A 21,850-nucleotide genomic window follows, 5' to 3' on the forward strand; every position below is an offset into this window, starting at 1 on the left:
GGAACTTGTTTAAAAATTGGTAGACCACTTATTATGACTGATGGTACCAGGAAAGAAAAATTGTGATGTAAAATACTTCAGCTCTTCAGTCTTCAATCGAGACTTGAGCCATTTTGCGTAACTCAAGACTAGTCTCGCGAGCCACGGTCCTTCGATTTTTTTTAGTCCTTTAAGTATTTTCGATCCTTTCAGCCAGTCTGAATAGTCCTTTGAGCTGAACTGAACCCGTGCGATTCATGAGCTTCATAATTTTGTCAAGATAACAAGCTTTAAGGAATAAAATAATGAAATAAAAGAAGAGAAAAACGATAATAAATAAGAAACTACCGGATTAAGTCTCAAAGTAGCAGAAGAGGATGTGATCACAAAAGTTGTGAAACACAATGTTGATGTCATATGATATGATATATCCCGTTGAATTACGAAGAAACATTGATAAGGCGCGAACATAAAGTGTTACCTAGATCCATAATGGAAATTCATCTGTTTTCATCGTGTTCTTCAGTAAAGTCAAATACTTACAAGTAAAGTAGACCATAGGTGAATAAATAAAAGGCAATATCCTCAAACTCCTATTCTTGATAACATGTGAAGAACTTAAAATTTGAAAATGATGAAACAGTGTTATTAATAATCGATGCACGTCACAATTCTTTGGCTGATGACTTATTAAAAAAAAAAACATATTTCTGTTAACAATGGATTTCTATAGATACAACCAAGTGTGGTTGGACGGTGTTTAAAATAGAGGTTTCTTGTTGCTATCCTCTTGTTGTTGTTATCCCTCTCAATTTCCTCTTATTTAAGTGCTACGCGAGTTCACGCTTAATAAATTCCTTTATCTATTTTAAAAAGGGGTAAATTTATAGGGGTAAAATATTGTGCTTTATTCATCGCTCTAAAAAAAGGTTAATTTCCGCTTATAAATAACACCCACCCCGTGTTTTTAACTCAGCCTCTAGGTGCGGTGACCTGTGCATGGTCCAAATATAGTTCAACTACCTTCATTCAATGGGACCTTCTGTTTTGCGTTCAGATCTTTCACCTTGGCAATCGATGATTAATGTGCTGCAAGCTTTATGAAAGGCGTGCTTTCAGCCATATTGGTTTCATTTCAATAGAGTTTCTAAAGGCTTATTCATTTGATACAAAGCTGTTACGCGTGTGTTCAGATTTCAAATAAAATGCTTTCAAACGTTGTCTTTAATAATTATAATAATTTACAGTAGGTAGTAGGTAATCATTATTGCTGCTAACGGCTTTATCTGCATACACAGGAAACTACGCAATTTTTCAGGTTGAAAATACCCTATGTTCGTCTCCCATCCAATTCATGGTTTACATACGTCCATACGTGCAAGATTATGCCCGTTTGCCCGTGATCAAAAAACAAGCAAACTTATTTACTTAAGTTATTTATTTAGACATATATTTTTATAAGATTCTACAGGGTTGAAAGTTGAGATGGGGCAGCAAGGGCAGCTACTAGATCCCTTGCTGCTACGCAAAAATGCTTTTAGGAGACCTTTACAATTCGAAGATGACAATCGACATTCACAGACTTTTGATAAAATGTACAGTCAGCGAGAAAATCGACAGATTTGGCTTTTTTTTAATGCCAATCCGTCCCATTTCTATCAAGGATTAAAACATTCTTTGAGACCAACTAAAGTTAGAGTACTAGAACACCCACAAATCAAAGAAAACTTTTTCCATACATTTCGTAGGGTACTAATTTGCAAAGTGAAACTTTCGCATGTTGTTTTTTTACGAATATGAATCCTTTATGCTTAAAGAAAATTAAACAGTATGTAGACAACTAAAAACTGAACATTTTAACTAAAGTTAGTGTCTTAACCCAGTATTGCTGCCCCATCTCAACTTTCCACCCTGTATAACCTAGTCAGGTCATGAAGTCATAAAATGCACAGTAACCTTCACTAACAGCTAAACTTACTTCACTGTTGCGCTTCAACATTATGGTAGGTATATTTATGTTCTACTTCTATAAGTCATAATTGCAATTTCCATGCCACTATGAAACCTTTTTAAATAATACACTAGAATAAGTATACGCGGTTGTCATGTTTATAATAATGATAATAATACATCTTATTTCAGTTAATCTTTTACAATCATCTATAAGTGTTTATAAACAAATCTGCTGACCTTAGATTTTATTTATTGTGCATCGGATAATAAAGATGCTGTTTTATTGTAGTTAAAATTGTATTTATCGCTACAAAAAAACGATCCCCAAATAAAACATTACAACAAATAAACTGTCGGCAAAATAAAAACCTGACGTCTTCTTCAACCCGACGTCGATCATATTTTAAAAAAAAAGTGTCTAATAACCTAAAAATTTACCTTATTTACGAGCACATTGATACTACGCCGTAGCTTAAAATTTAGTTAGCCTCTGTTCGGGTGACATTGACCGAAGCCCTCAAATAGGTTCCGATCGATAGCAACTAGCGGACATTATTTTCAATTTTAATAGTTGACCTATTGGGGCTAAGCAATGATGATTAGTTAGGCTTTTATCAGTTTATAGGCAAGTCTTAGGACTGGAATTTGCTACGTAGTTTTTAAACAATCAATCGTCAACATAGTGACATCGTTCCACCGAATGTATGGGCAGTTGCAGATGTATATCGTGTGGCGCAGTTATCCATAGTCTATAGATTCGCTGTACAGTCGAGTTCATAAACTTGTGAGCAAAAATTTAATCAAAAACACGCTTCTACGCCGTTAACAATAGAGTCGTGTTCAGATATTTCTGGTAAAATTTTTGCTCACAAGTTTATGAACTCGACTATACTCTAGGGAAGTCGTCCGTCCGAATTTCCCCGGATTTGTCCTAGATTAGGCGCAAGCCACACAGAAGAGACGTGGGACGGGGGCGCGTCGCAGTCGCGGCGCCACTTGGATCAGTTTTCATACTAAATGTACAGAAAAGTCGCGATCATCGCAAGCGGCCTCTATCACGAAGCTGCCGCCTGATTTCACGAATCAACTAAATATTGTAAGATCGTTCAAAAATGACACAAGCAACGGTTCACCTGTCAAAACTTCTGTAAATCTACAAAGGTCAGACGAATAAACATATTTGCTAAGGCAAAGATTTAAAATATAATTCGCGTGTGTTTTAAATTCTATAAACGGTTTTGTCTAAATGTACATAAAGAATGTTCGACTAGTTCAATGTCAATTGTATGGTTTAAAACTTAAGGTTATTTTTAACTATATATAAGTCAATATGACGATCAGCCTTATTGTTTTTATTCTGATGTAGGAACTGTCATAAAAATGGTAAAAGTACCTATACTTCATCGACTAGGTTCACAATACGTAATTACTTGGTAACACTTAGAACGTTGCTACCATTTTATCCTTACTAATATTGTAAGTAAGTCTGTCTACCTGACTATCTGTCTGTCTGTCTGATGAAATTTGGTATGGAGATAGTTTTGACACCCTGAGACGGAAATAGCATTTTATCCCGGAAAATCTGGGTCCTGCGAAATACCGATTAACGAATTGTATGCAGCCTATGCAGGCCACGTTGCAGGCAAATGTAGTAATACCACAGTCGGACCGATAGTCAGATAATCCAGGCACAAAACTTTTGCCGCAAAGAGGGCAAAGTTGCAGGCAAAAGTAGTAATACGACAATCAGACCCATAGTCACATAATCCAGGCATATAAGTTTAGCCGCAGTGATATAGATTTTTTTTAGATTTGTAGGTTCCATTAATAAATTACACACACACACACACACACACGCACGCACGCACACACAATCACACTTCTTACTCGCACAGTTCGATGCTCTTACAAAACCTATTTCGATAGTGTTCTGCGCATAATGAGACAAAGCACAGGTCAAATCATTTTCCTAATTAATCACTCCGTAATATGACATAAATGGTAAAGCATGCTTTGCCACTGAGTTGTCATCAACAGGAAACCACAGTCACTTGCGCAAGTAAGATTTGTCAGTGTTTACTGGAAATATAAATACTCGAAGAAATGACTCACGCGCCATATTCGATGGCATACAAACGCATAATTAAATGCTACAAACTACAAGTGTACTCAAAAACGTCCATTAGGAAAAGGTAAGGTCACCGCATACAAGATAATTAAGGATTTACAAAGGATGAGAAAGATGTCAGACTATCCGATAAATTAATGCCTGAGTACGGAAAACTGTGTTTTGCAATTCTTCTTTACAGGTTTTATAATAAATAATAATAATAAATTCATTTATTTCGGGCAACTTGGCCATACAGTAAATACCTTACAGACTAACATACATATTTATAAAACTAATTTTAATTTTTTTTATACATAGAAGGGGGAAAATAGCAGGAGGATTACCTTATGGAAAGCAATATATACTCGTACCTATATAGGTATTATGTATACTGCCACAGCTGTTAGGACACGCACATGGGTAGTCACAAAATTCATTTGCAATTTATTTTTGATAATCTAATGCTTTGTAGCTGACTAGGTAAGTGGAGCTCATTAGGTTTGTAATGTAATGCATTTATTTACTTCCATTTCCTTTGATTCAGCCTATAAGGTATCACTGTTGGGCAAAGACATCCCTCCCTTTTCTCTCTCCACATGTCTCAATTCTCAATCTTTTGCAAAAAAATAACACAAAACCTTCCAAATCAAATCTCGCCATCTCTTTGTTGTCAAAAAACACACAAAACCTTCCAAATCTCGCCATCTCTTTTTTGTCAAAATAACACACAAAACCTTCCAAATCTCGCCATCTCCTTTTTGCCCTGCCTTTGCTTCGGAGCCCGTCGCATGGAAGTCCCTAAGTAAGTGTCGCGTGCACCCAGAGGAAGGGCTACGAAACGAATTAGCCCGAAACATATCGAGCTAAACTCAATTTAAGACGTAGGTATCCGGGTTTATTTCATTAAATAGGTCCCTAAGTAAATTAAATCAAAAACTGAACTTTATTAAGTACTATTTGTGTTGTATTACTTTTACTAAATACGTCTGCGTTCTATGAGAAATTTATACATTCCGGGAATTAAAACTTAGCCTTTATTACCTAGGTACTCCCTGAGTGTCCCTGAGAAAGAATTTAAAAAATCGGTTCACTCATTTTTGAGTTTATCCATTATAATCGAACAAACTTACAACCAAAGCTTTTCTCTTTATGCCTAAATAATATGAGTTTAGCAAATTGGTACAAATCCGCGAACAAATATTGAAATAAACTAAACATCATTCATAAAGCGACGGGGCACATACAAGTTACACTTCTATCAATCATATTATCAGCAATTGCTCCATTTTCACCGTCTAGACAAACTTTGAGTCTTATCTAAACTGTTAAATAAAATGTGCAATGTTCTACATTTATTTAAGTTGGTAATAATTTTTTTGTCTCTATTGCTAAGTGCTAGTAGATGAGTTTATCTTGTCTATGATTCTCTCTGTCATATACGTGTAACCGTGCAGTGTTGGAGTAGAAATAAAACAGCTTGATTAGTAAAAATCTCTGCATTTAATTCAATATAACTTCATAAAGTATAAATGAAAACGCCAGTTTAACATCGTATCACACAGTCCAAATTGTACCGACTGCAAATTCCACTGCAATTGCCTTGATGACTAAAAACAGAACAGTTGAACTTTAAATTTAATAATGTTAAGTATAATTTCGTGGTTGTTGTGCAAAGGGAATGAAGAGGGGAGCAAAACAGGATTTTCCGGTGTCAGTCAGTATATGAGTCAGCAGAGTCGTTCAGAACAAACGTAGTCGGTTGTTTTCCTAACATGATATAAGGTGGCATGATTTTGACCTCCGTGAGGATGTGCATGAGTCACGTCGAAGGTCCTTTCCAAAGAGTTTAAACGGTTTACTTTTAAAAAGCTAATAGTATATTTAATTGTAAACGAGAGCGAGGTTTGTCCGATGAGAGGGTATAGCAGTTAGCAGACCAAGAACTCGTTTTACAGCTCTAACGTTCAGTTCAGACCTGCAAGAAATATCCCGCAAGTTGCTGCACATTCCGGCGCTCGATTAATATACATACATTGACAAGTTCGTATGTGGCACTCGGAACCCTGTCGCAAGGAGCCTCTGCTGTCATTATCAATATTTTTTTGATAAGTGCGGCAAACGCTGACTGCGAGTACTGCGACAGGGTTCTACCGAGTGTCACGCACAAGGTTGTCAAGGTATAGTTCGCTTTACGGCGTTGTAATGTAACTTGTGCGGTTTTTGTTGCGGGTCTAACTGGGCTTCCCGGCGAATGTTATTTGTGGTTTTCCCTGATATACCCCATTTTTAACCCCCGACGCAAAAAGAGGGGTGTTATAAGTTTGACCGCTATGTGTGTCTGTGTGTGTCTGTCTGTCTGTGGCTCTTAAACGGGTGGACCGATTTTAATGCGGTTTTTTTTTATTGAAAGCAGGTTTTCTAGCGATGGTTCTTAGACATGTTTTATCAAAATCGGTTCAGCCGTTTTTGAGATATTGAACTTTGAAGTGACAAAGTCGGAGGTTGTCCAACTTTTTGTTGGTTAGGTTATACCTAATCCCTGCTACTGCAACGTATACTAGAATTGATTTTCGTCATCTTTTTTTTTCCGAACAAATACATACAATTCAGGGCTATTCAATGCCTAGGCTGTTAGGTACTAAACCAGCTACTGAGCTACGTCTTTACGATCAGGGGGCTGCCACGAAATTCGAAAATCAATTTTCGTATCGTACCTACCGTCCCTCTCACCCTCGTATTAAATAATATTAGCATCAGCTCAACAGGAAGATACGAAATTCGGATTTTGCACTTCGTAGTTTACGGCCAGGTGAGATCGATCGGAAATCATCATCCCAGCCTATATACGTCCCACTGCTGGGCACAGGCCTCCTCTCAGAACAAGATGGCTTGGGCCATAGTTCCCACGCGGGCCCAGTGCGGATTGGGAACTTCACAGGCACCATTGAATTGCTTCGCAGGTTAGTGCAGGTTTCCTCACGATGTTTTCCTTCACCGCAAAGCTCGTGGTAAATTTCAAATGTAAAATCGATCGGAAATGCGTAACTTTAAACTGTACCCTCAAAACATCGAGATGTCAATGACACCGCGCGTTCTGTGTAACCAAAGAATCTATTTAAAAACGATAATCAGTGCAAAATTCATCAAAACAGTAGGTATCCCGCAGGAAGTTCATAAATCACTCATTCGCAATTTTTGCGTTTAAAATACACTTTAAAACATGTGCTAAATCTACAGCGATGGAATTTGTAATGTTAACGCATTGTTTATATTCTGAATACTCGTTTGATCTTTATCAAGGCTTAAGCAGTAGCTGTTTTTAGGATTCCGGAGCCAAAATGGCAAAAACGGAACCCTTATAGTTTCGCCATGTCTGTCTGTCTGTCCGTCCGCGGCTTTGCTCAGGGGACTAGAAAGCCGTAATTTTGCACGGATATATATGTCAACTATGCCGACAAAATGGTACAATAAGATGCTAAGACGATTATTCGATTCAGAGATTTGTTTGCGAAATATTCAACTTTAAAGTGCAAATTTTTTATTAAAATCGAGCGTAAATAAAATCTAAACCGGCCTGTCTGCGCTTGAGGGGTGAGGTAACTCGAACCGGTGCGGGGCGCAGGGTGGCCATTCTGTACGTTAGTACCAAAGAGCATATAACCACTACGTTTTAGTTAGTACTATTATATATTCTGTGCCTATTGTTTGTGATGATTTTCGAACGAAGTCCTAGATTTGTAGTTGACAAGCCATGTCTAACGGAAAAGTGATCATAAAGGGGTAAACTGGCTAGTACATGTATTATTGATTAGGTCGACACCGGATAAAACGAAGAGAAAACATACGGTGATGTCAATGCTCTAAATTGGAGGTAAAATAATCATTCAGGTATAGTTAAAAAATCTGGAAAAATCTGGTTAGTGTAAATAATATTGGCAATAACAGTCGCAGAACGTATGATTATATTATGTCATGCATGTATTTCTTTTTTCATTTATGATAAAACGTACATTGTGTATTTATTTCTATACTAATATAATAAAACACGAAGAGGTAAAAGGGGTTGTTTTATGTAGAGGACAATATCTGGAACTTTGCTATCTGAAATACCCACAGGTTTAGACTTCTGCAGGCCCTGAGTGAAATCGTTTTCATATTTAATGTACCAAATTGATATGGTTTCAAATAAAAACATGTTATTTTATTTGACTACTGAATCAATTTTATCAATTCTATCACTAATGAAAAGTGACACTATCACTAAATAGCAATCCGGGAAAGTGCTTATTTCCCGGACGCAAGCGAACTCGCGGACAATAACTAGTAACTTTTTTAAAATAAACCATAGAGCGTATAGTACTTGCCAGTCGATTGCCTTGGCGTATTTGGTTAAGGAAAACAAAATTACTTAATATTCTGGTCAGACGTGCGAGGCTCAATCCTCAATGACGTGACGGTTCAAAGCCTTCATGCAAATGCAACTATTATAAAAGTAAACGTCAATTTGACAGGGGGTTTTCCCTTACCAACAAATCGCAAGTTAGCATTTAGCTTTCGAGGTAGTAAACATTTAAAAATGTTAAGGAGATTTAAAATTTTCAAACAACGAAAGAAATTAATTGAAAAAAACTTCATTTTAGTGAAAGCGAAGTAGCTAGTGCAGTCTTTCCCAAAGTGGGAAACGCTACAAAATAACATGATTTTCAAGGTGGGCGTTAGACGAAATAAGTTTGGGAACCTCAGTGCTAGTGGAATTTTTAGAGAAGAGGAAGAAAAATCCCGACTTTTTAAGATGAAGGGGACAAACATATCTTTTTGTGGCATGGGGTTAATGTTTTCGTTAGGTAACCCAGAGAACACATGAAGCGCGAGTTACTCGTAGCGTAGGTATTTCTCCTGATGCAATATCTCGCTGTCAACGTAGACAACATTACTACATTAGAACTTATCCCTTGAAGGGAGAATTCTATCTTTACAAAATCTAATCACAAGAATGTAGCAGCAAATATACTAGCAACAGCTGATCATGATTAAGCCAAACAGCCCTTCAAGATGTCAATTAAATAAAAAACCTGAACATAAAACATAACTAGATAAATATCTGGGTTGCTTATGATTATGAAGCAATTATAAATAACCAACAACCATTGAGATAAATTAATCTTAACTGCTGCAGAAACTTTTGAATTAGTCATCAACTGATCGTCATTGATGTTGATTGACGTGCATGCACCATGGCTTGACTGACAAGTTCAAATCAATCATTAAAGGTTATGGGTCCAAATAAGAAGCAATAAGTTCGCAATCCGCACTGGGCCCGAGTGGGAACTACGGCACAAGTCCTCTCATTCTGAGAGGAGGTCTGTGCCCAGCAGTGGGACGTATATAGGCTGGGATGATGAAGAAGTAATCTATTGATTGGTATGGTTAGTAGCGGCGGCAAAAATGGGATGTTTTGACAAATAAATATTTCACTGATTTTTATGACAGTTATTTTCCTATAGGTATCACAAAAAAAACAATAAGGTTTATTATCACATTGATTTGTAAGTGAAAATAGTCTTAAATGTTTTTTTTCTTAATCTTACGGTGATAAACGAATTTCTTGCTAAATTATAGAAAACATTAATACCTATGCAGCTCCAGAGTTAGAAAAAATGTCGATTTCAAGTTAAGGTCAGTTTAATAGTGACTGTCAAACTTTCAAGCCTAAATCAGGTTTTAAGTGAGTGAGTTCCTTCAAAATTACATTGAAACCGTGATCTTGATAATTTTGCGGACACAAATCGGCGTGAAAGTATACAATACAGCATCAGACGCTATATTGCCAAACGCGGCGAAAAAGAAACGGCTGCTCTAAAATAACACATTTTTGAGAAATTAACTCCGTACCAGACTAAGCTGAGAAACTAAATTTACAGTTTTTAGCCATTCGTTTTGAAACATATTGATTTATTGTTATTATTTACTACATACCTAGGCGCCTAGCGCTCGGTTAGTTCGCGTGACATTGGGAGTAAATTAGGTCACTTTTAGGGGAGTGCCAAACGCCAAATCACCCGATCTAGCAATTTGCGACTTGCGACCCTCAAACAAAACAATTGCGACTGTCACAGGCTCTATACTACGAAGTGCAAAATTCGAACTTCGTATCTTGCCACTCGCTGACGCTAATATTATTTAATACGAGTGTGAGAGGGACGGTACGGGAGGCAGTGGCAGGTTGACTCCTGTGGCCTCTAATGCTAGGCAACTGCTATGTCTGACAAAGGGAGTAATAAAACTTTATCAATTACATTCAATGGTGCGTGTGAAGTTCCCAATCCGCACTGGGCCCGCGTGGGAACTACGGCCCAAGCCCTCTTGTTCTGAGAGGAGGCCTGTGCCCAGCAGTGGGACGTATATAGGCTGGGATGATGGAATTACATACAAATCGTACGACTTTCGTTTCGCGTCACTTGCTTATCAAGAAAATTATAACCGTAAATCAATAAGCAAGTGCAAGATGGGTATATTTAGGGGTCCTGGTGGTCACCTTTGAGAGCGTCTGCCGAGCACTTCCGGCAAAAAAAATACTGACATATTTCGCTTTTCTGCCAGAGCACTTCCAGGCAAAAAAAAAACTAACATAAGCGACTTCTTTATTTCTACACATTTCAGAATTCCTACTGCTTGACCGACTATCTTATAACTGATGCCAGACTATTATTTCAGATGGGTTAAATGACGCCCCTTTTATCGCACCGGAAGTGACTTTTTTTTGGTACTTTCGGCAAGTTCCGCCGCGGCAGACTATCAAATTCGGACTCAGCATCAGTTTTATGGGAAACCATTGTGCGTTTCATCGCACAAGTCGTTACGAAATTTTGCAGTCCGCTCTCCGTCTACTATCCATGTTTTTTTTGGGTAGTGTCGCCAAAGGGCAAAAGACACAAGGTCTTACTTTTGTTTGACAAGTTCCAACGGTAAATAATTTTTTTAACTGTGTTTAGTGCTGTGTAACGGTCTCTCCTCCCCCATTACTATCAACACAGGTGCAGGTTTGCAGGTGGTAGGACCTTGTGCAAGGTCCGCCCGAATTGCTACCACCATCTTGCTCGCTAATCCTGCCGTGAAGCAGCAGTGCTTGCACTGTTGTGTTTCGGCGTGGAGAGTAAGATAGCCGGTGAAATAACTGGCACTTGAGGTATTTCATCTTAGGCCTCTAGGTTGGCAACGCATCTGCAATACCTTGGTGTTGCAGTTGTCTATGGGCGGTGGCGATCTCTTACCATCAGGAGACCCACTTGCTCGTTTGCCATCCAGTCGAATAAAAAAAAAAAAAAAAAAAAAACAGAATCAGCTTTAGCCAATGCGAAGTTCTCGCAATGAGAGCGAAGTCATTTTTCCGTCGACACACTACGGTGTACGTCGTTTCGCAAAGACTACAGTATATATAGGGAGTCGCGGTGGCCAAGCCGATCGACGCCTCTTTCGCTCTTGTGTGGACATAAAGCGTTTTTTTACCCGACTGCCCGAAGGAGGGTTATGTTTTTCGAGCGTATGTATGTATGTATGTATGTGGGTACGTATGTCCATTTCTTTGGTCCTCGCTGCAGCCTAAACGGCTGGACGGATTGTAACATATGAGGTATCATTGGATTTGTCATAACTGTTGGAGTGACATAGGCTATATAATATTTCAAAATGCGGAAAAAATATTTTGGATTGTAACAATATGGGTATCAAATGAAAGCTGATAATTCGCCCATTCTAAATATATATGGGTTATAATACTTTTAATCTACCGTTTTCACATAAATATCAAAAAAGTGTAAAATTAAACATTAAATTTAATAAATCAAAAAAGCCATCTGCTAAAACTAAAAGGAAGAAAATAGTCTAGTGGTCTAGAACTGTCAAGAAGCTCATTTAGGGTTCAACAGTCGGGACCCATTACCAAGATTTTTTGAGCTGGTTACGATTTGAATGGGTCCCGCCTGTTGAACCTTAAATGAGCTTCTTGACAGAGTTCTAGATCACTAGACTTATTTTCTTCCTTTTAGTTTTAGCAGACAGGTTTTTGATTTATTTAATTTATTTAGATAGGTTAAAGCAGATTCCGCGTAGATAGGTGTTTGAAGACACTAATTACATATTAACAAGTTAATAACATTACCATCCTTATCAGTACTCAACATAGAACACAACTCTTATTTAATAGTTCACTGTTTGTACAAATAACAGCTATTTTCATATATATATTTAGAAGCCTGTAGAGGTGTCCCACTGCTGGGCAAAGGCCTCCCCCCATGTCCTCCACTCTACCCGTTTTAGGGCGATCTCTGACCAGCTGCGAAGAAAGGCGTCTAGATCGTCCCGCCATCGACGCCATTTCTCTTTATTAGTTAAAAACTTTCCAATCATTGTCATAAATAGCAGCATTGTTAAATCTGCTACTCCACACCCATTTATGAAAGACAGCTGAGTATGCAACTAACTAATGTGTTTTCATGCAGACTCCACCCTCCTCTCCTCCACTTTGTATGAAATGAAATGGTCAACTTATATCCCACAGACAAACAATCATAAATACCACACAATATGCAAGCAAAAGGTGAAAAACATAATCCTTCAGGCAGTGGGCTAAAAAGTTGAGGTTAAGGTTAGGTTAAAAGTTTAGGTTGCAGTTCATGTAAATAGATCTCTTCAAAGTAATACATGAACTAATCAACTGTAAATTAACTATAGTAAAATTTATAAAATTTTGTTGTTCCTCACTGATTTCTTTTTCACGTGAAGTGTATATACAACAAAACTATATAAGACTATAAGAATTTAAAGTTATTAAAAATCTGTATCTATTCTTAAAACTAATATCAAAAATGCATTAACCTTTCATTATGAGGGAAGTAAAAACCTGCATTCTGGTCTTGTTTGCCTACAAAAAAAAGACTACAAATAATACATCTTACTTACAGCATACAAGGGGTTAAAGTTCAACATACTTTACAACTTTTGTAGCTTCTATAGTCATATAAATTACAGTACAATACAAAACCTCCAATTACCATAACATGCCTGTTGATTTTCCAAATAATACTTGGCAAGTGTCACAGCCCTAGTATGTGTAATACATTTTTAATGTGGTCACATTGCTTGTCCTTATTATATATTATGTCTGGCGGGTGCCAGGCCAGATCACAGGCAAACTGAACTGGCCAGGAGCCTATTGATCGGTTTGGATTGGTTTTGGACGGGATTGGACTGAGGATCACTGGTAGGCCCAGGATCTCTCTACCTAAGCATTAAGGCACCTGGGCATAGCCCTTTGCCTAGACTGGAGTGAATCGACCATAAGCTAAGCATGCTACCTTAGGCCTACCTTGTGATAGGAACGTGGCACAGCCACACCGCGTTAGGAATCACTGATATTGCATATTTTGTCAAGCCAAAATAAGAACTCATTCATACACACTTCAGTAATATTAAATTTGTCGCCTTATTATTGCTGTATGTATACCATTAGCACCCCAGGTATACATGTATAAGCATAGAAGGGGCGACAATGCCTAAGACTACAAAATTAACAATAGAATCTGAATATTTTCTAATTAGATTTTTAAAGTTTTTTGGAGAAGTCAATATTATTATTAGCAAATACCATAACTGAGCTAATAATAAGGACAATGGATTGGGTAAGCCTAACATGTTTGGGCCATGAATCATGATTTTCCGTTTGTTAGCTAAACTAACTACTACCTAATTTAAGTAACTGAACTATTGATCAATATAGAAAAACATAATACCTACATACCAGCGAAAGTGGAACTTGACTTGATTTTACGTATCTACCCGTTACGCGAAAGTTGTTATTGTCTACAAACAAAGATATTATAAGTAACAAAAAACATGATTCAACCTTTATCCAAGCCAATTTTACACAATACACGCTCTAAAGTCGTTTTCTAACATGGTAACTAGTACGGAAACCTATTTACAACCATTACGACCACTTACATATTGCGCTAGCTGTACCACAAGCAGAAATCCAATGGAGGCACGAAGAAATCGGTGCAAAAACCTAGCACCGTAATCAGCCATGGTGTATAAAAGTCACAAATGTTCCAAGTCTATCACCAAAGATGTCATATCATAATTATACACTAGATTAACGTTTTTCAATTAATTACTACAACTGCGTAGTTCTCTACCACCCGCATCAAATTTTATCGAGTGACTGAATATTGGTTTCGATTCACCTTCGCCATGAATGACAGTCAGCAACACAAATCAAAATGGATGGCACTTGTGTGTCTTGCCAGGTGAATATGCTAAAAGTCGTAGTTATTCTGTGGTAAAACGGTAAATGTGGCTACTCTATTCTATACAATGCGTCTAATACTTCTAGCAGATAATGTTTTTTTTCTTAGTTACATAAATTATGATGACGCTGAACGGTAACATTCGTAATTGGCGTAGTTAAAAATAATCCAATTCTTGCTGCAGCATGCTGCAGCAGTTATATTATTCCCAAATTATTCCTCATCATTTATGTTGTCTGGCAACCATTGGAAAGTTTCTGTCAAATTGAATGTGTTCAAAACCAAAACCCTCTTAGAAATTTTGTACGGTTTATAGCGTGGATTTACTGATGACCCTTGTTAAAATATACTTTAAAAGTATTTAATAGTGTTCAAATTATAATAAGACGTTGAAATGTTACATACAATGATATCATTTGCTTTTTGATACCTAATGATAGACAGCATTTCGACAAAAATTACTTTCAAGGGGGTTGCCTTTTTCAAGTAGACTAGAATTTTGCAGTTTTGGAACACAATCTAATTTGATCTATGTATGTTATTTCGTTGTTGTTTATTGAATGAAGTCAAAAAATTAATGAAGTAAAGATAGAAGGAAGGAGAGGAAGGAACGCGCACTTTTGTTTGCTTACTGAATACTAAATATTTACCTAATTTAAGTTCATTAAATAGGTAAGCTGATAATATTATAGCTTTTTATTAAATCTCTGGCAATTTTCTATGAACAATCTTATAATAATTGACTGGTCATGGGGGCAATCTTTTCCCTTATAATATAATGGAAAGGAAGAGGCAAAGGTGCGTTTACGTTACAGCGCGCCAGAAAAAGAAGCTTATCGAACTAATTACAAAGAATCCTGAACTAATAGCGTGTAAAGTCAAGCAAGGATTCACGTACAAAGACTCCCAGAAATTATGGCAAAACATCGCGGCTGAATGCAACGCCTTAGCCGGTGCAAGAAAAACTTGGAAGCAGTGGAGAAAAGTAAGATTGATTGTTATTATTAAAACTATGTTTGGTGTGTTTGTTCTTATGAACAACCAGCTTTCATTCTATTTTTATTTCAGACTTGGCAGGACCTTAAGTCGAAAACGAAGAAGCGTAATTCTGACGTTAATAGAGATTTACCGACGGTTACTTTAACTCCTGCTGAACAAGAAGTTTTAGGAATAAAGGACTCTCCTAGAAGAAGTGAAAGCCCTCAGCCGCCTCCAGAATTTGTCCCATTAGACCAAGAAATGATGCAAGAACACAGCTATAGTAATGACATTGACTTCACAGGCTCAATGAGTGAGCCTGAGTCTCCTCCAGAAACCAAAGTGTTTACTGCAGAACGAACAAAAAAAGTTAAGCACCATTCTAAATTGAAAAATTCAAAACATTCAGATTGCTATTTCAACTGCGATTCTCTCACTAATATGGAGCAAAAGAAATTGCAAGTCAAAGAGGACTACCTTAAGTTTAAAAAGGATTATTTAAGGCAAAAGTTAAAATTAATTAAGGAACAAACGGAGGCTTTGAAAAGCATAGCAAGAGAACTCTCAAAATGATGTGATAAGTTGATAATATTAGTGTTTATATTGTTAGGAGTACATTTGAGATAATTTTTGTACAATGATTATACCAAAATTCACTGCTTAAAAATGGTTTAGAGTACAGGTATAAAGAGCAGTATAGGTATAAAGATTTTGAAGAGAACATTAAATACATAATTTGAAATTGTTAAAAACATCCTATAAATTGTTTCATTTAATTTTTCATATGCATATTGGGTTCTTTGGCAAAGAAGTTAGGTACAAGTTATTGTTGATTTGGATAAATTTACATCTACTTCCTGGATTATGTGGTTTGCATAATAGGAATGGTATTCATGTGAAATGAAAAGTATAATCTTCTGATAGGCCTTTAACATACATCAGTGTCACCAATATGTACTAAATACACCACAAAATATCAGAAATATTTACCTACACAATCCTTATTACTGTGAAAATAGAGTTGGGGTAATATGTACATGTATAAGGTGAAACTTGTTTGTTTTGTGAGCTTAAAACTACTATCATACATCTTTCAGTCATAAAGAATTTTTTAGCATTAGACTGCAGTAGTGCATATTTTTTTTTAGAATCACTATCAGTGGGACAAATGTGTGCACTGTATGTATCACAAACTATAAAGAGAAATGTGTATGTTTTGATTTGTAAAGCACGACAAACGTCGTGAAAAAATTTGTAAAGGTGCAAACCTCATGCAGCCGCTCGACGCTTGTTTCCAGCGTCAAATCTGGTCACGTGACAATAATATAGCGACAAAGCTGAAAATGTTGAGCTTTATCGCCGAAAAAAAAACTTCCTCAATTTCGAAAAAAAAAATACTATTATTTTTTGTTTTCATTCACTCCAATTTCTTTTATTTGTACCACTGCCATGACTGCCACTAAAGGAGGTTGAAAAATCAGGAGGGCTACTACGAAAATCGAAGTTCGTATCGTACCGTCCCGCTGACGCTTATGTTATTTAATACGAGAGTGAGAGGGACGGTACAACACGAACTTCGAATTTCATAATAGCCCCCCAGCTTCCAAGACCAAGATCTTCGATTTCGATCGACGCGGGGCGACTTGACGCTGCTTTTTTGAGTCGCGGGAAATTGTCACGTGACCGATTTATCGCTGCAACCGAGCGACGAGCGGCTGCATGAGGTTGCACCCTTAGGGTAATGTAAAAAAAATAACCGCGGATATTCACACGTTCAACAGGTCTAGTACAAAATTCAAAAATTGAAGTTTGTATCGTATCGTCCCGCCGACACTTACATTATCGGAGAGGGAGGGTACGATACGATCATCGATTTTTGTAGTAGCTCTGCAAGTACCAGTGGCAAGAAACCTTTGAGTATTTTATATTTAGCTAGAATTCTAGATAAATACTCAAAGACTGACACGCAAATGCACGTTTATTCGACGCTTATTACGATAGAATTATACAAAGTTTTTTAGTTTTTGAACCCCAGCCGTATTTTTTTTTTATATAAGAGGGGGAAAACGAGCAGACGGGTTACCTGATGGAGAGCGATCACCGTCGCCCATGGACACCCGCAACACGATTGGAATCACAGGTGCGTTGCCGACCCTTTAGAAATTGGTAGGCTCGTTTTTTAAAGATCCCTAAGTTGTAACGCTCCGGGAATGTTGCCGCTGTAAGCTGATTCCAGATCTTCGTCGTGCGAGGAAAGAAGTTTCGCTTAAAATGCACGGTACTAGACTGCCAATCATCAAGATGGTGAGGATGGAAAGACAGACGGTTCCTCGAAGTGCGGTAGTGGAATGTAGCCGCAGGCAGCAATTCGAAAAGTTCGTCAGAACACTCCCCATAATAGATACGGTATAATATGCAGAGAGACGCCACATCCCTCCGCAAAGCCAAAGGATCGAGTAGGCCAGAGAGCGCCTGATTATCGATAAATTGGGTGTATGATAAATTCCTCGATATTCTAAGTGCCTTAAAATGTCTACTCAGTTAAAGACGGTATGAACACAAACACTTTTGCTCTTTTTTTACAGAAGTACACAAAGAAAAAAAAAGTACTGTCAGTCAAGTGTCAAAATTATTTGACAAATGTCAATTTGTCGTGACGTCATACCTGTATGTATTGCATTTCATAATAAAATTTCACGGAAGAGTTAATAATAAAATTAAACGGTATTATTTATGCAATTATTCTGATGTAAAACAACTATACGTGCAATGTTCCATAAGGACTATACTAACTTCGTGAGACCAGCTTCCCCAACTGAAGAAATAAACAACAGTAAGAAGTATCAAATTGAAACATCTCTCAGTGGAGAAGAAGTTAAAAGAATTTATTTAGCAGAAGTAAGTAAACCAGATGATTCTCTAAGTGCAACTAATAATACTTGTGGACCTTGTGGTAGCATTGAATCACGCTCTTTTAAGCGACCTTCTATAAAAATAAACAATGACAATCCGATCTCTGATCATGATTTATTGTCAGCAGCACAACGCAATGACGTAGAAACTATTAAAGATGCTTTAAACGTATGTCCTGATAAGATAAGGATTACCGATGATTATGGTTGGAGTTTACTCATGATAGCTTGTCAGGCAAACTCCATAGATGCTGTCAAAGAACTCTTGAAAAGGGATGTAGATACCACAGTTCGAGATAAGGCTGGCAACTCTGCTCAAAGCCTTGTGATTCAAAATAAGAATTTTGTTTTAGCTGATATTTTAGTAAGTCATAAAAGAAAGAATGAGAAACCACCCAAAATAAATGATACACCTAAGAAAAAGGTTAAACTAAAAGAATTTAACTGCTCAGTCTGTAACCAGACATATCCTGATGAGCAAGAACACTTGTCATCTACAGTCCACAATTTAAATACTAGTAAAGGAAAGAAAATACCAGCTTGCTATGTCATACCACAAACAAACAGAGGGTACCAGATTATGCTGAAGGTGGGTTGGGATAGAGAGTCTGGTTTAGGCCCTGAAGGAGCAGGAAATAAATATCCAATCAAAGCTACACAGAACAAGGATAGAAAAGGTCTAGGGCATGAGAAGAAGCGAGGAAATGATGAAGTGAAGGAAGATCCAGTTAAACATAGGAAAAATAAAAGAACCACAATCAGAGAATATGAGAGTAATAAGAAAATGGAGATTAACTTTAGAAGAGAATTTTACTAAACATTTACAATTGTATTAACAATACCCTTATCTGATTTATAACATTGTACTATTAAATTTTTATAATAAACTCAGTTTCTTTCATTATTGCACACTACAAGTTGTTTTTGGCAAGATGTGGTTCAAAGTACGAGGAGTAAAAGATACCAATAATCTTGATAAACTTGTATATTACAAGGCACTAAAACCACCTATCTGTTATACAATAGTAACAACTCATTGTCCGTAGATAACATGCTTGAAGCTAGGGAAACAAAATACATCAAAAAATATTAAACATAACCTTGTGGCTTACATTTACTAAGACCTCAACATAATGCTACATGAATATTTCATAAACTGTTATTACCATAGCAAATTGAAGACAACTTTATTATAAAATAACAAAGAGTCTAATACCAAGGTCTGATCATAAATTGACAAAATAATAATAATAATAGATACAGAAGGCCGTACTTCTGGACACGGCACGCATCGTCCGGAGGTTCCTCACTCTGCGGCCCTGACCACCGGTAGCTTGGGCCCTGCCCCGTTACCGGCGGCAAACTAGGTTAGGTTTTTATAATATTTTTATTTTGTATGTACTTTTCTGTATTTTACTTTTTATAACTTTTTATAAAGAACATAATAATAATAATAAATATCACAGGACAATTCACACCAATTGACCTCCCAAAGTATTCATTAGAATTATGGCCAAGGAAGAATAATAATAATAGTCATGTAAATATTGTATTAATAAAAATAAACATGATCTCTTATGTAAATATAGACAGACAGTCTTTGTCAAATCTCTTGGCATGCATGCACCACTGTCCTAAAGATATATTATAGAGAATAACAGTGATACCAAGATTTACAACTTTTGAGACTAAATGATGGTATTGAGTATCTGAAAACAGCTCTTATTGTGTGGTGACAAACTAAAGAGAAACGGAGGTCTAACTAAGGAACAAACCGGACATCCCTGTTGACATGATAACTTGCATGATTATTCTTTTGTTACTAACTACTTATATTATTATATGAAACAGTCAAATCTTTTTGAGTGTCCCTAGTAAGAACAACCATTGGCATATCAAGGGTTATTTTTCAGGGGGAGCCTGGCTGGATTTTTGTGTGAAGATATCAGTATTGTAGAGTTTTGAATTGTTAGCCCAACATCCTGGGGTGGGCACAACATATCTGCTGTAAAGTACAGTAAGTACTTGTTATATCATCAATAACAACTATTGACTCTAAAATTCTTAACCTGCCAGTCTCTTTAAGTTGTCATAAAGGTTTTGATCATATTGATGTTGGACAATTGATGGATGGTTGGACTCAATGGAAGTTTCATATCATAACACTGACTCATCTTTGTGACAGAAGATATACAAGGCAAAGTGGACAAAGGATTTAAGGCAGTAAGTCCATAATTTTTCATATGCAGTAAGTGCAGTGATCTGGAGTAACTGTCTTCAGAATATAGGTTTGGATACAAAAAGAAAATACCTTAATTTAAACTAAAGGGAAACTTATACTACTACACTGTACAAATAATTGATGTTGATTACTGCTTATTTGACTATTAATTATCAAAGGTTAGGTGCCACCCAGTCCAAGAAATTGATGGCTAGTTCAAAGCCAACAAAGCAAGCTGCATTAGCTGGGAATGCCCTTATCATCACAGGGGTCACACCTTTGTAGAGAGCAGTTGGGCCTTCCCGTTGCATGAGCTGCTTGAACACATCCCGCATTCCATTCGGGTAGGTACCCTCAGGGGCTGTCTGTAATCTACTTTTCAGTACATCAGCCGGCATGCCAACCAACCAGTTAGCTATACCAGCAGAGCCTCCGGCAACAATAGTCGCCAACATTTTAGTTTTGGCACTAGCGTCCTGTGGCACTAAAATCTCCTTAATCCACTCATAAGTCATGAAATACATGCCACTGGCTGGTACGTCTCTCAAAATTGTTGCTATGCTGCCTTTGTAGATGCTCCTCATGCCTCCCTCTGCATATAACTGCCGGGCACAGTCGACCATGCCATTGTACTTCTGTGGGGCGCCGCCACCTTGCTGGATTTGGAGTAAGCACTTGATTCTCTCGCCCGGCGCCATAATAGACGTGGTGAAGATGCCAGAGAAAGCGCCCGCTGCAAACAGCTCTGGCTTCGTGAGCACCTGATCCTCTGTTCGTGTAATCAGCTTCTTTCCGAGACCGAACCCGAAGAAACTAATAGCAAAGATCGGCGCAACACCCGTCAGGGGCGCCGACATGCCCTTGTACAAACCGCGGAACCCTTCCTTGTTAATAGTCTTCGTGAAACAATCCCAAGTGCCCCCATACAAGGCCACTTCGCCCGGTTTCGGCAATGGCATAGTTTGTAATCTCACTTTTATCGTGTCCATAGGATGACCCGCCAAAACTGTACACACTCCACCAAAACCACCACTCAGGAAGTATTTTATGGGGCTGCTTTTTTCAGACATTTTCGATTTGTGTCGTTCTTTTCGAAGAGAAAGTAGGAACTACTAAAACTACTTTTGTGTTCACGGTCGCCAGCTGTTCCGTTACCTACTCGATTTTGATAGAAATCGAGTGAGATTGTAGAAATGTCAAAGTCCAATCCAATTCGGATGTTTTCGTGTTATTCGCTCCATTTCACGTTTTTATTAGCGACTGTCACTTCCCTGCTCCAAATATTTCTATTTATTCAGGCCTATTCCTACAATGTAAAGGAACGTTTTCATTCTTGCCCTTCTACTTACAGTTTTAAACGCGCATAACACTCAAGCCCGCGACGTGTTTCAAC

General features: G+C 37.5%; 3 protein-coding genes across 3 annotated transcripts; 2 read left to right on the top strand and 1 right to left on the bottom strand.

Annotated features, from left to right (window-relative positions):
- Window positions 1-14,701: 14,701 nt before the first annotated feature.
- LOC141441092 (uncharacterized) lies at window positions 14,702-16,079 on the top strand. The gene is made up of 2 exons (XM_074105737.1): window positions 14,702-15,331; window positions 15,415-16,079. Exons 1-2 carry the CDS (start codon window positions 15,125-15,127, stop codon window positions 15,895-15,897), a joined length of 690 nt encoding a protein of 229 aa, XP_073961838.1. The 5' UTR covers window positions 14,702-15,124; the 3' UTR covers window positions 15,898-16,079.
- Window positions 16,080-17,963: 1,884 nt separating this feature from the next.
- Window positions 17,964-19,667, top strand: LOC141441067 (G patch domain and ankyrin repeat-containing protein 1 homolog). Its single transcript, XM_074105703.1, has one exon. The coding sequence runs from the start codon at window positions 18,094-18,096 to the stop codon at window positions 19,051-19,053; it is 960 nt and encodes a 319-aa protein (XP_073961804.1). The 5' UTR covers window positions 17,964-18,093; the 3' UTR covers window positions 19,054-19,667.
- On the bottom strand, window positions 19,207-21,711 carry colt (carnitine/acylcarnitine carrier protein colt, mitochondrial). Its single transcript, XM_074105704.1, has one exon. The coding sequence runs from the start codon at window positions 21,525-21,527 to the stop codon at window positions 20,631-20,633; it is 897 nt and encodes a 298-aa protein (XP_073961805.1). The 5' UTR covers window positions 21,528-21,711; the 3' UTR covers window positions 19,207-20,630.
- Between the last annotated feature and the right edge of the window lie 139 nt (window positions 21,712-21,850).

The sequence above is a fragment of the Choristoneura fumiferana genome, chromosome 23, assembly GCF_025370935.1.
Source record: "Choristoneura fumiferana chromosome 23, NRCan_CFum_1, whole genome shotgun sequence".
Lineage (NCBI taxonomy): Eukaryota > Metazoa > Arthropoda > Insecta > Lepidoptera > Tortricidae > Choristoneura > Choristoneura fumiferana.

What these genes read in the sequence shown, in the direction of transcription:
- colt (XM_074105704.1), bottom strand. Translation starts at nt 21,527, where the DNA reads ATGTCTGAAAAAAGCAGCCCCATAAAATACTTCCTGAGTGGTGGTTTT.
- LOC141441092 (XM_074105737.1), top strand. Translation starts at nt 15,125, where the DNA reads ATGGAAAGGAAGAGGCAAAGGTGCGTTTACGTTACAGCGCGCCAGAAA. An exon ending in CTTGGAAGCAGTGGAGAAAA is followed by an intron (nt 15,332 to 15,414) that starts GTAAGATTGATT and finishes TTTTTATTTCAG; the next exon opens with ACTTGGCAGGACCTTAAGTC.
- LOC141441067 (XM_074105703.1), top strand. Translation starts at nt 18,094, where the DNA reads ATGTTCCATAAGGACTATACTAACTTCGTGAGACCAGCTTCCCCAACT.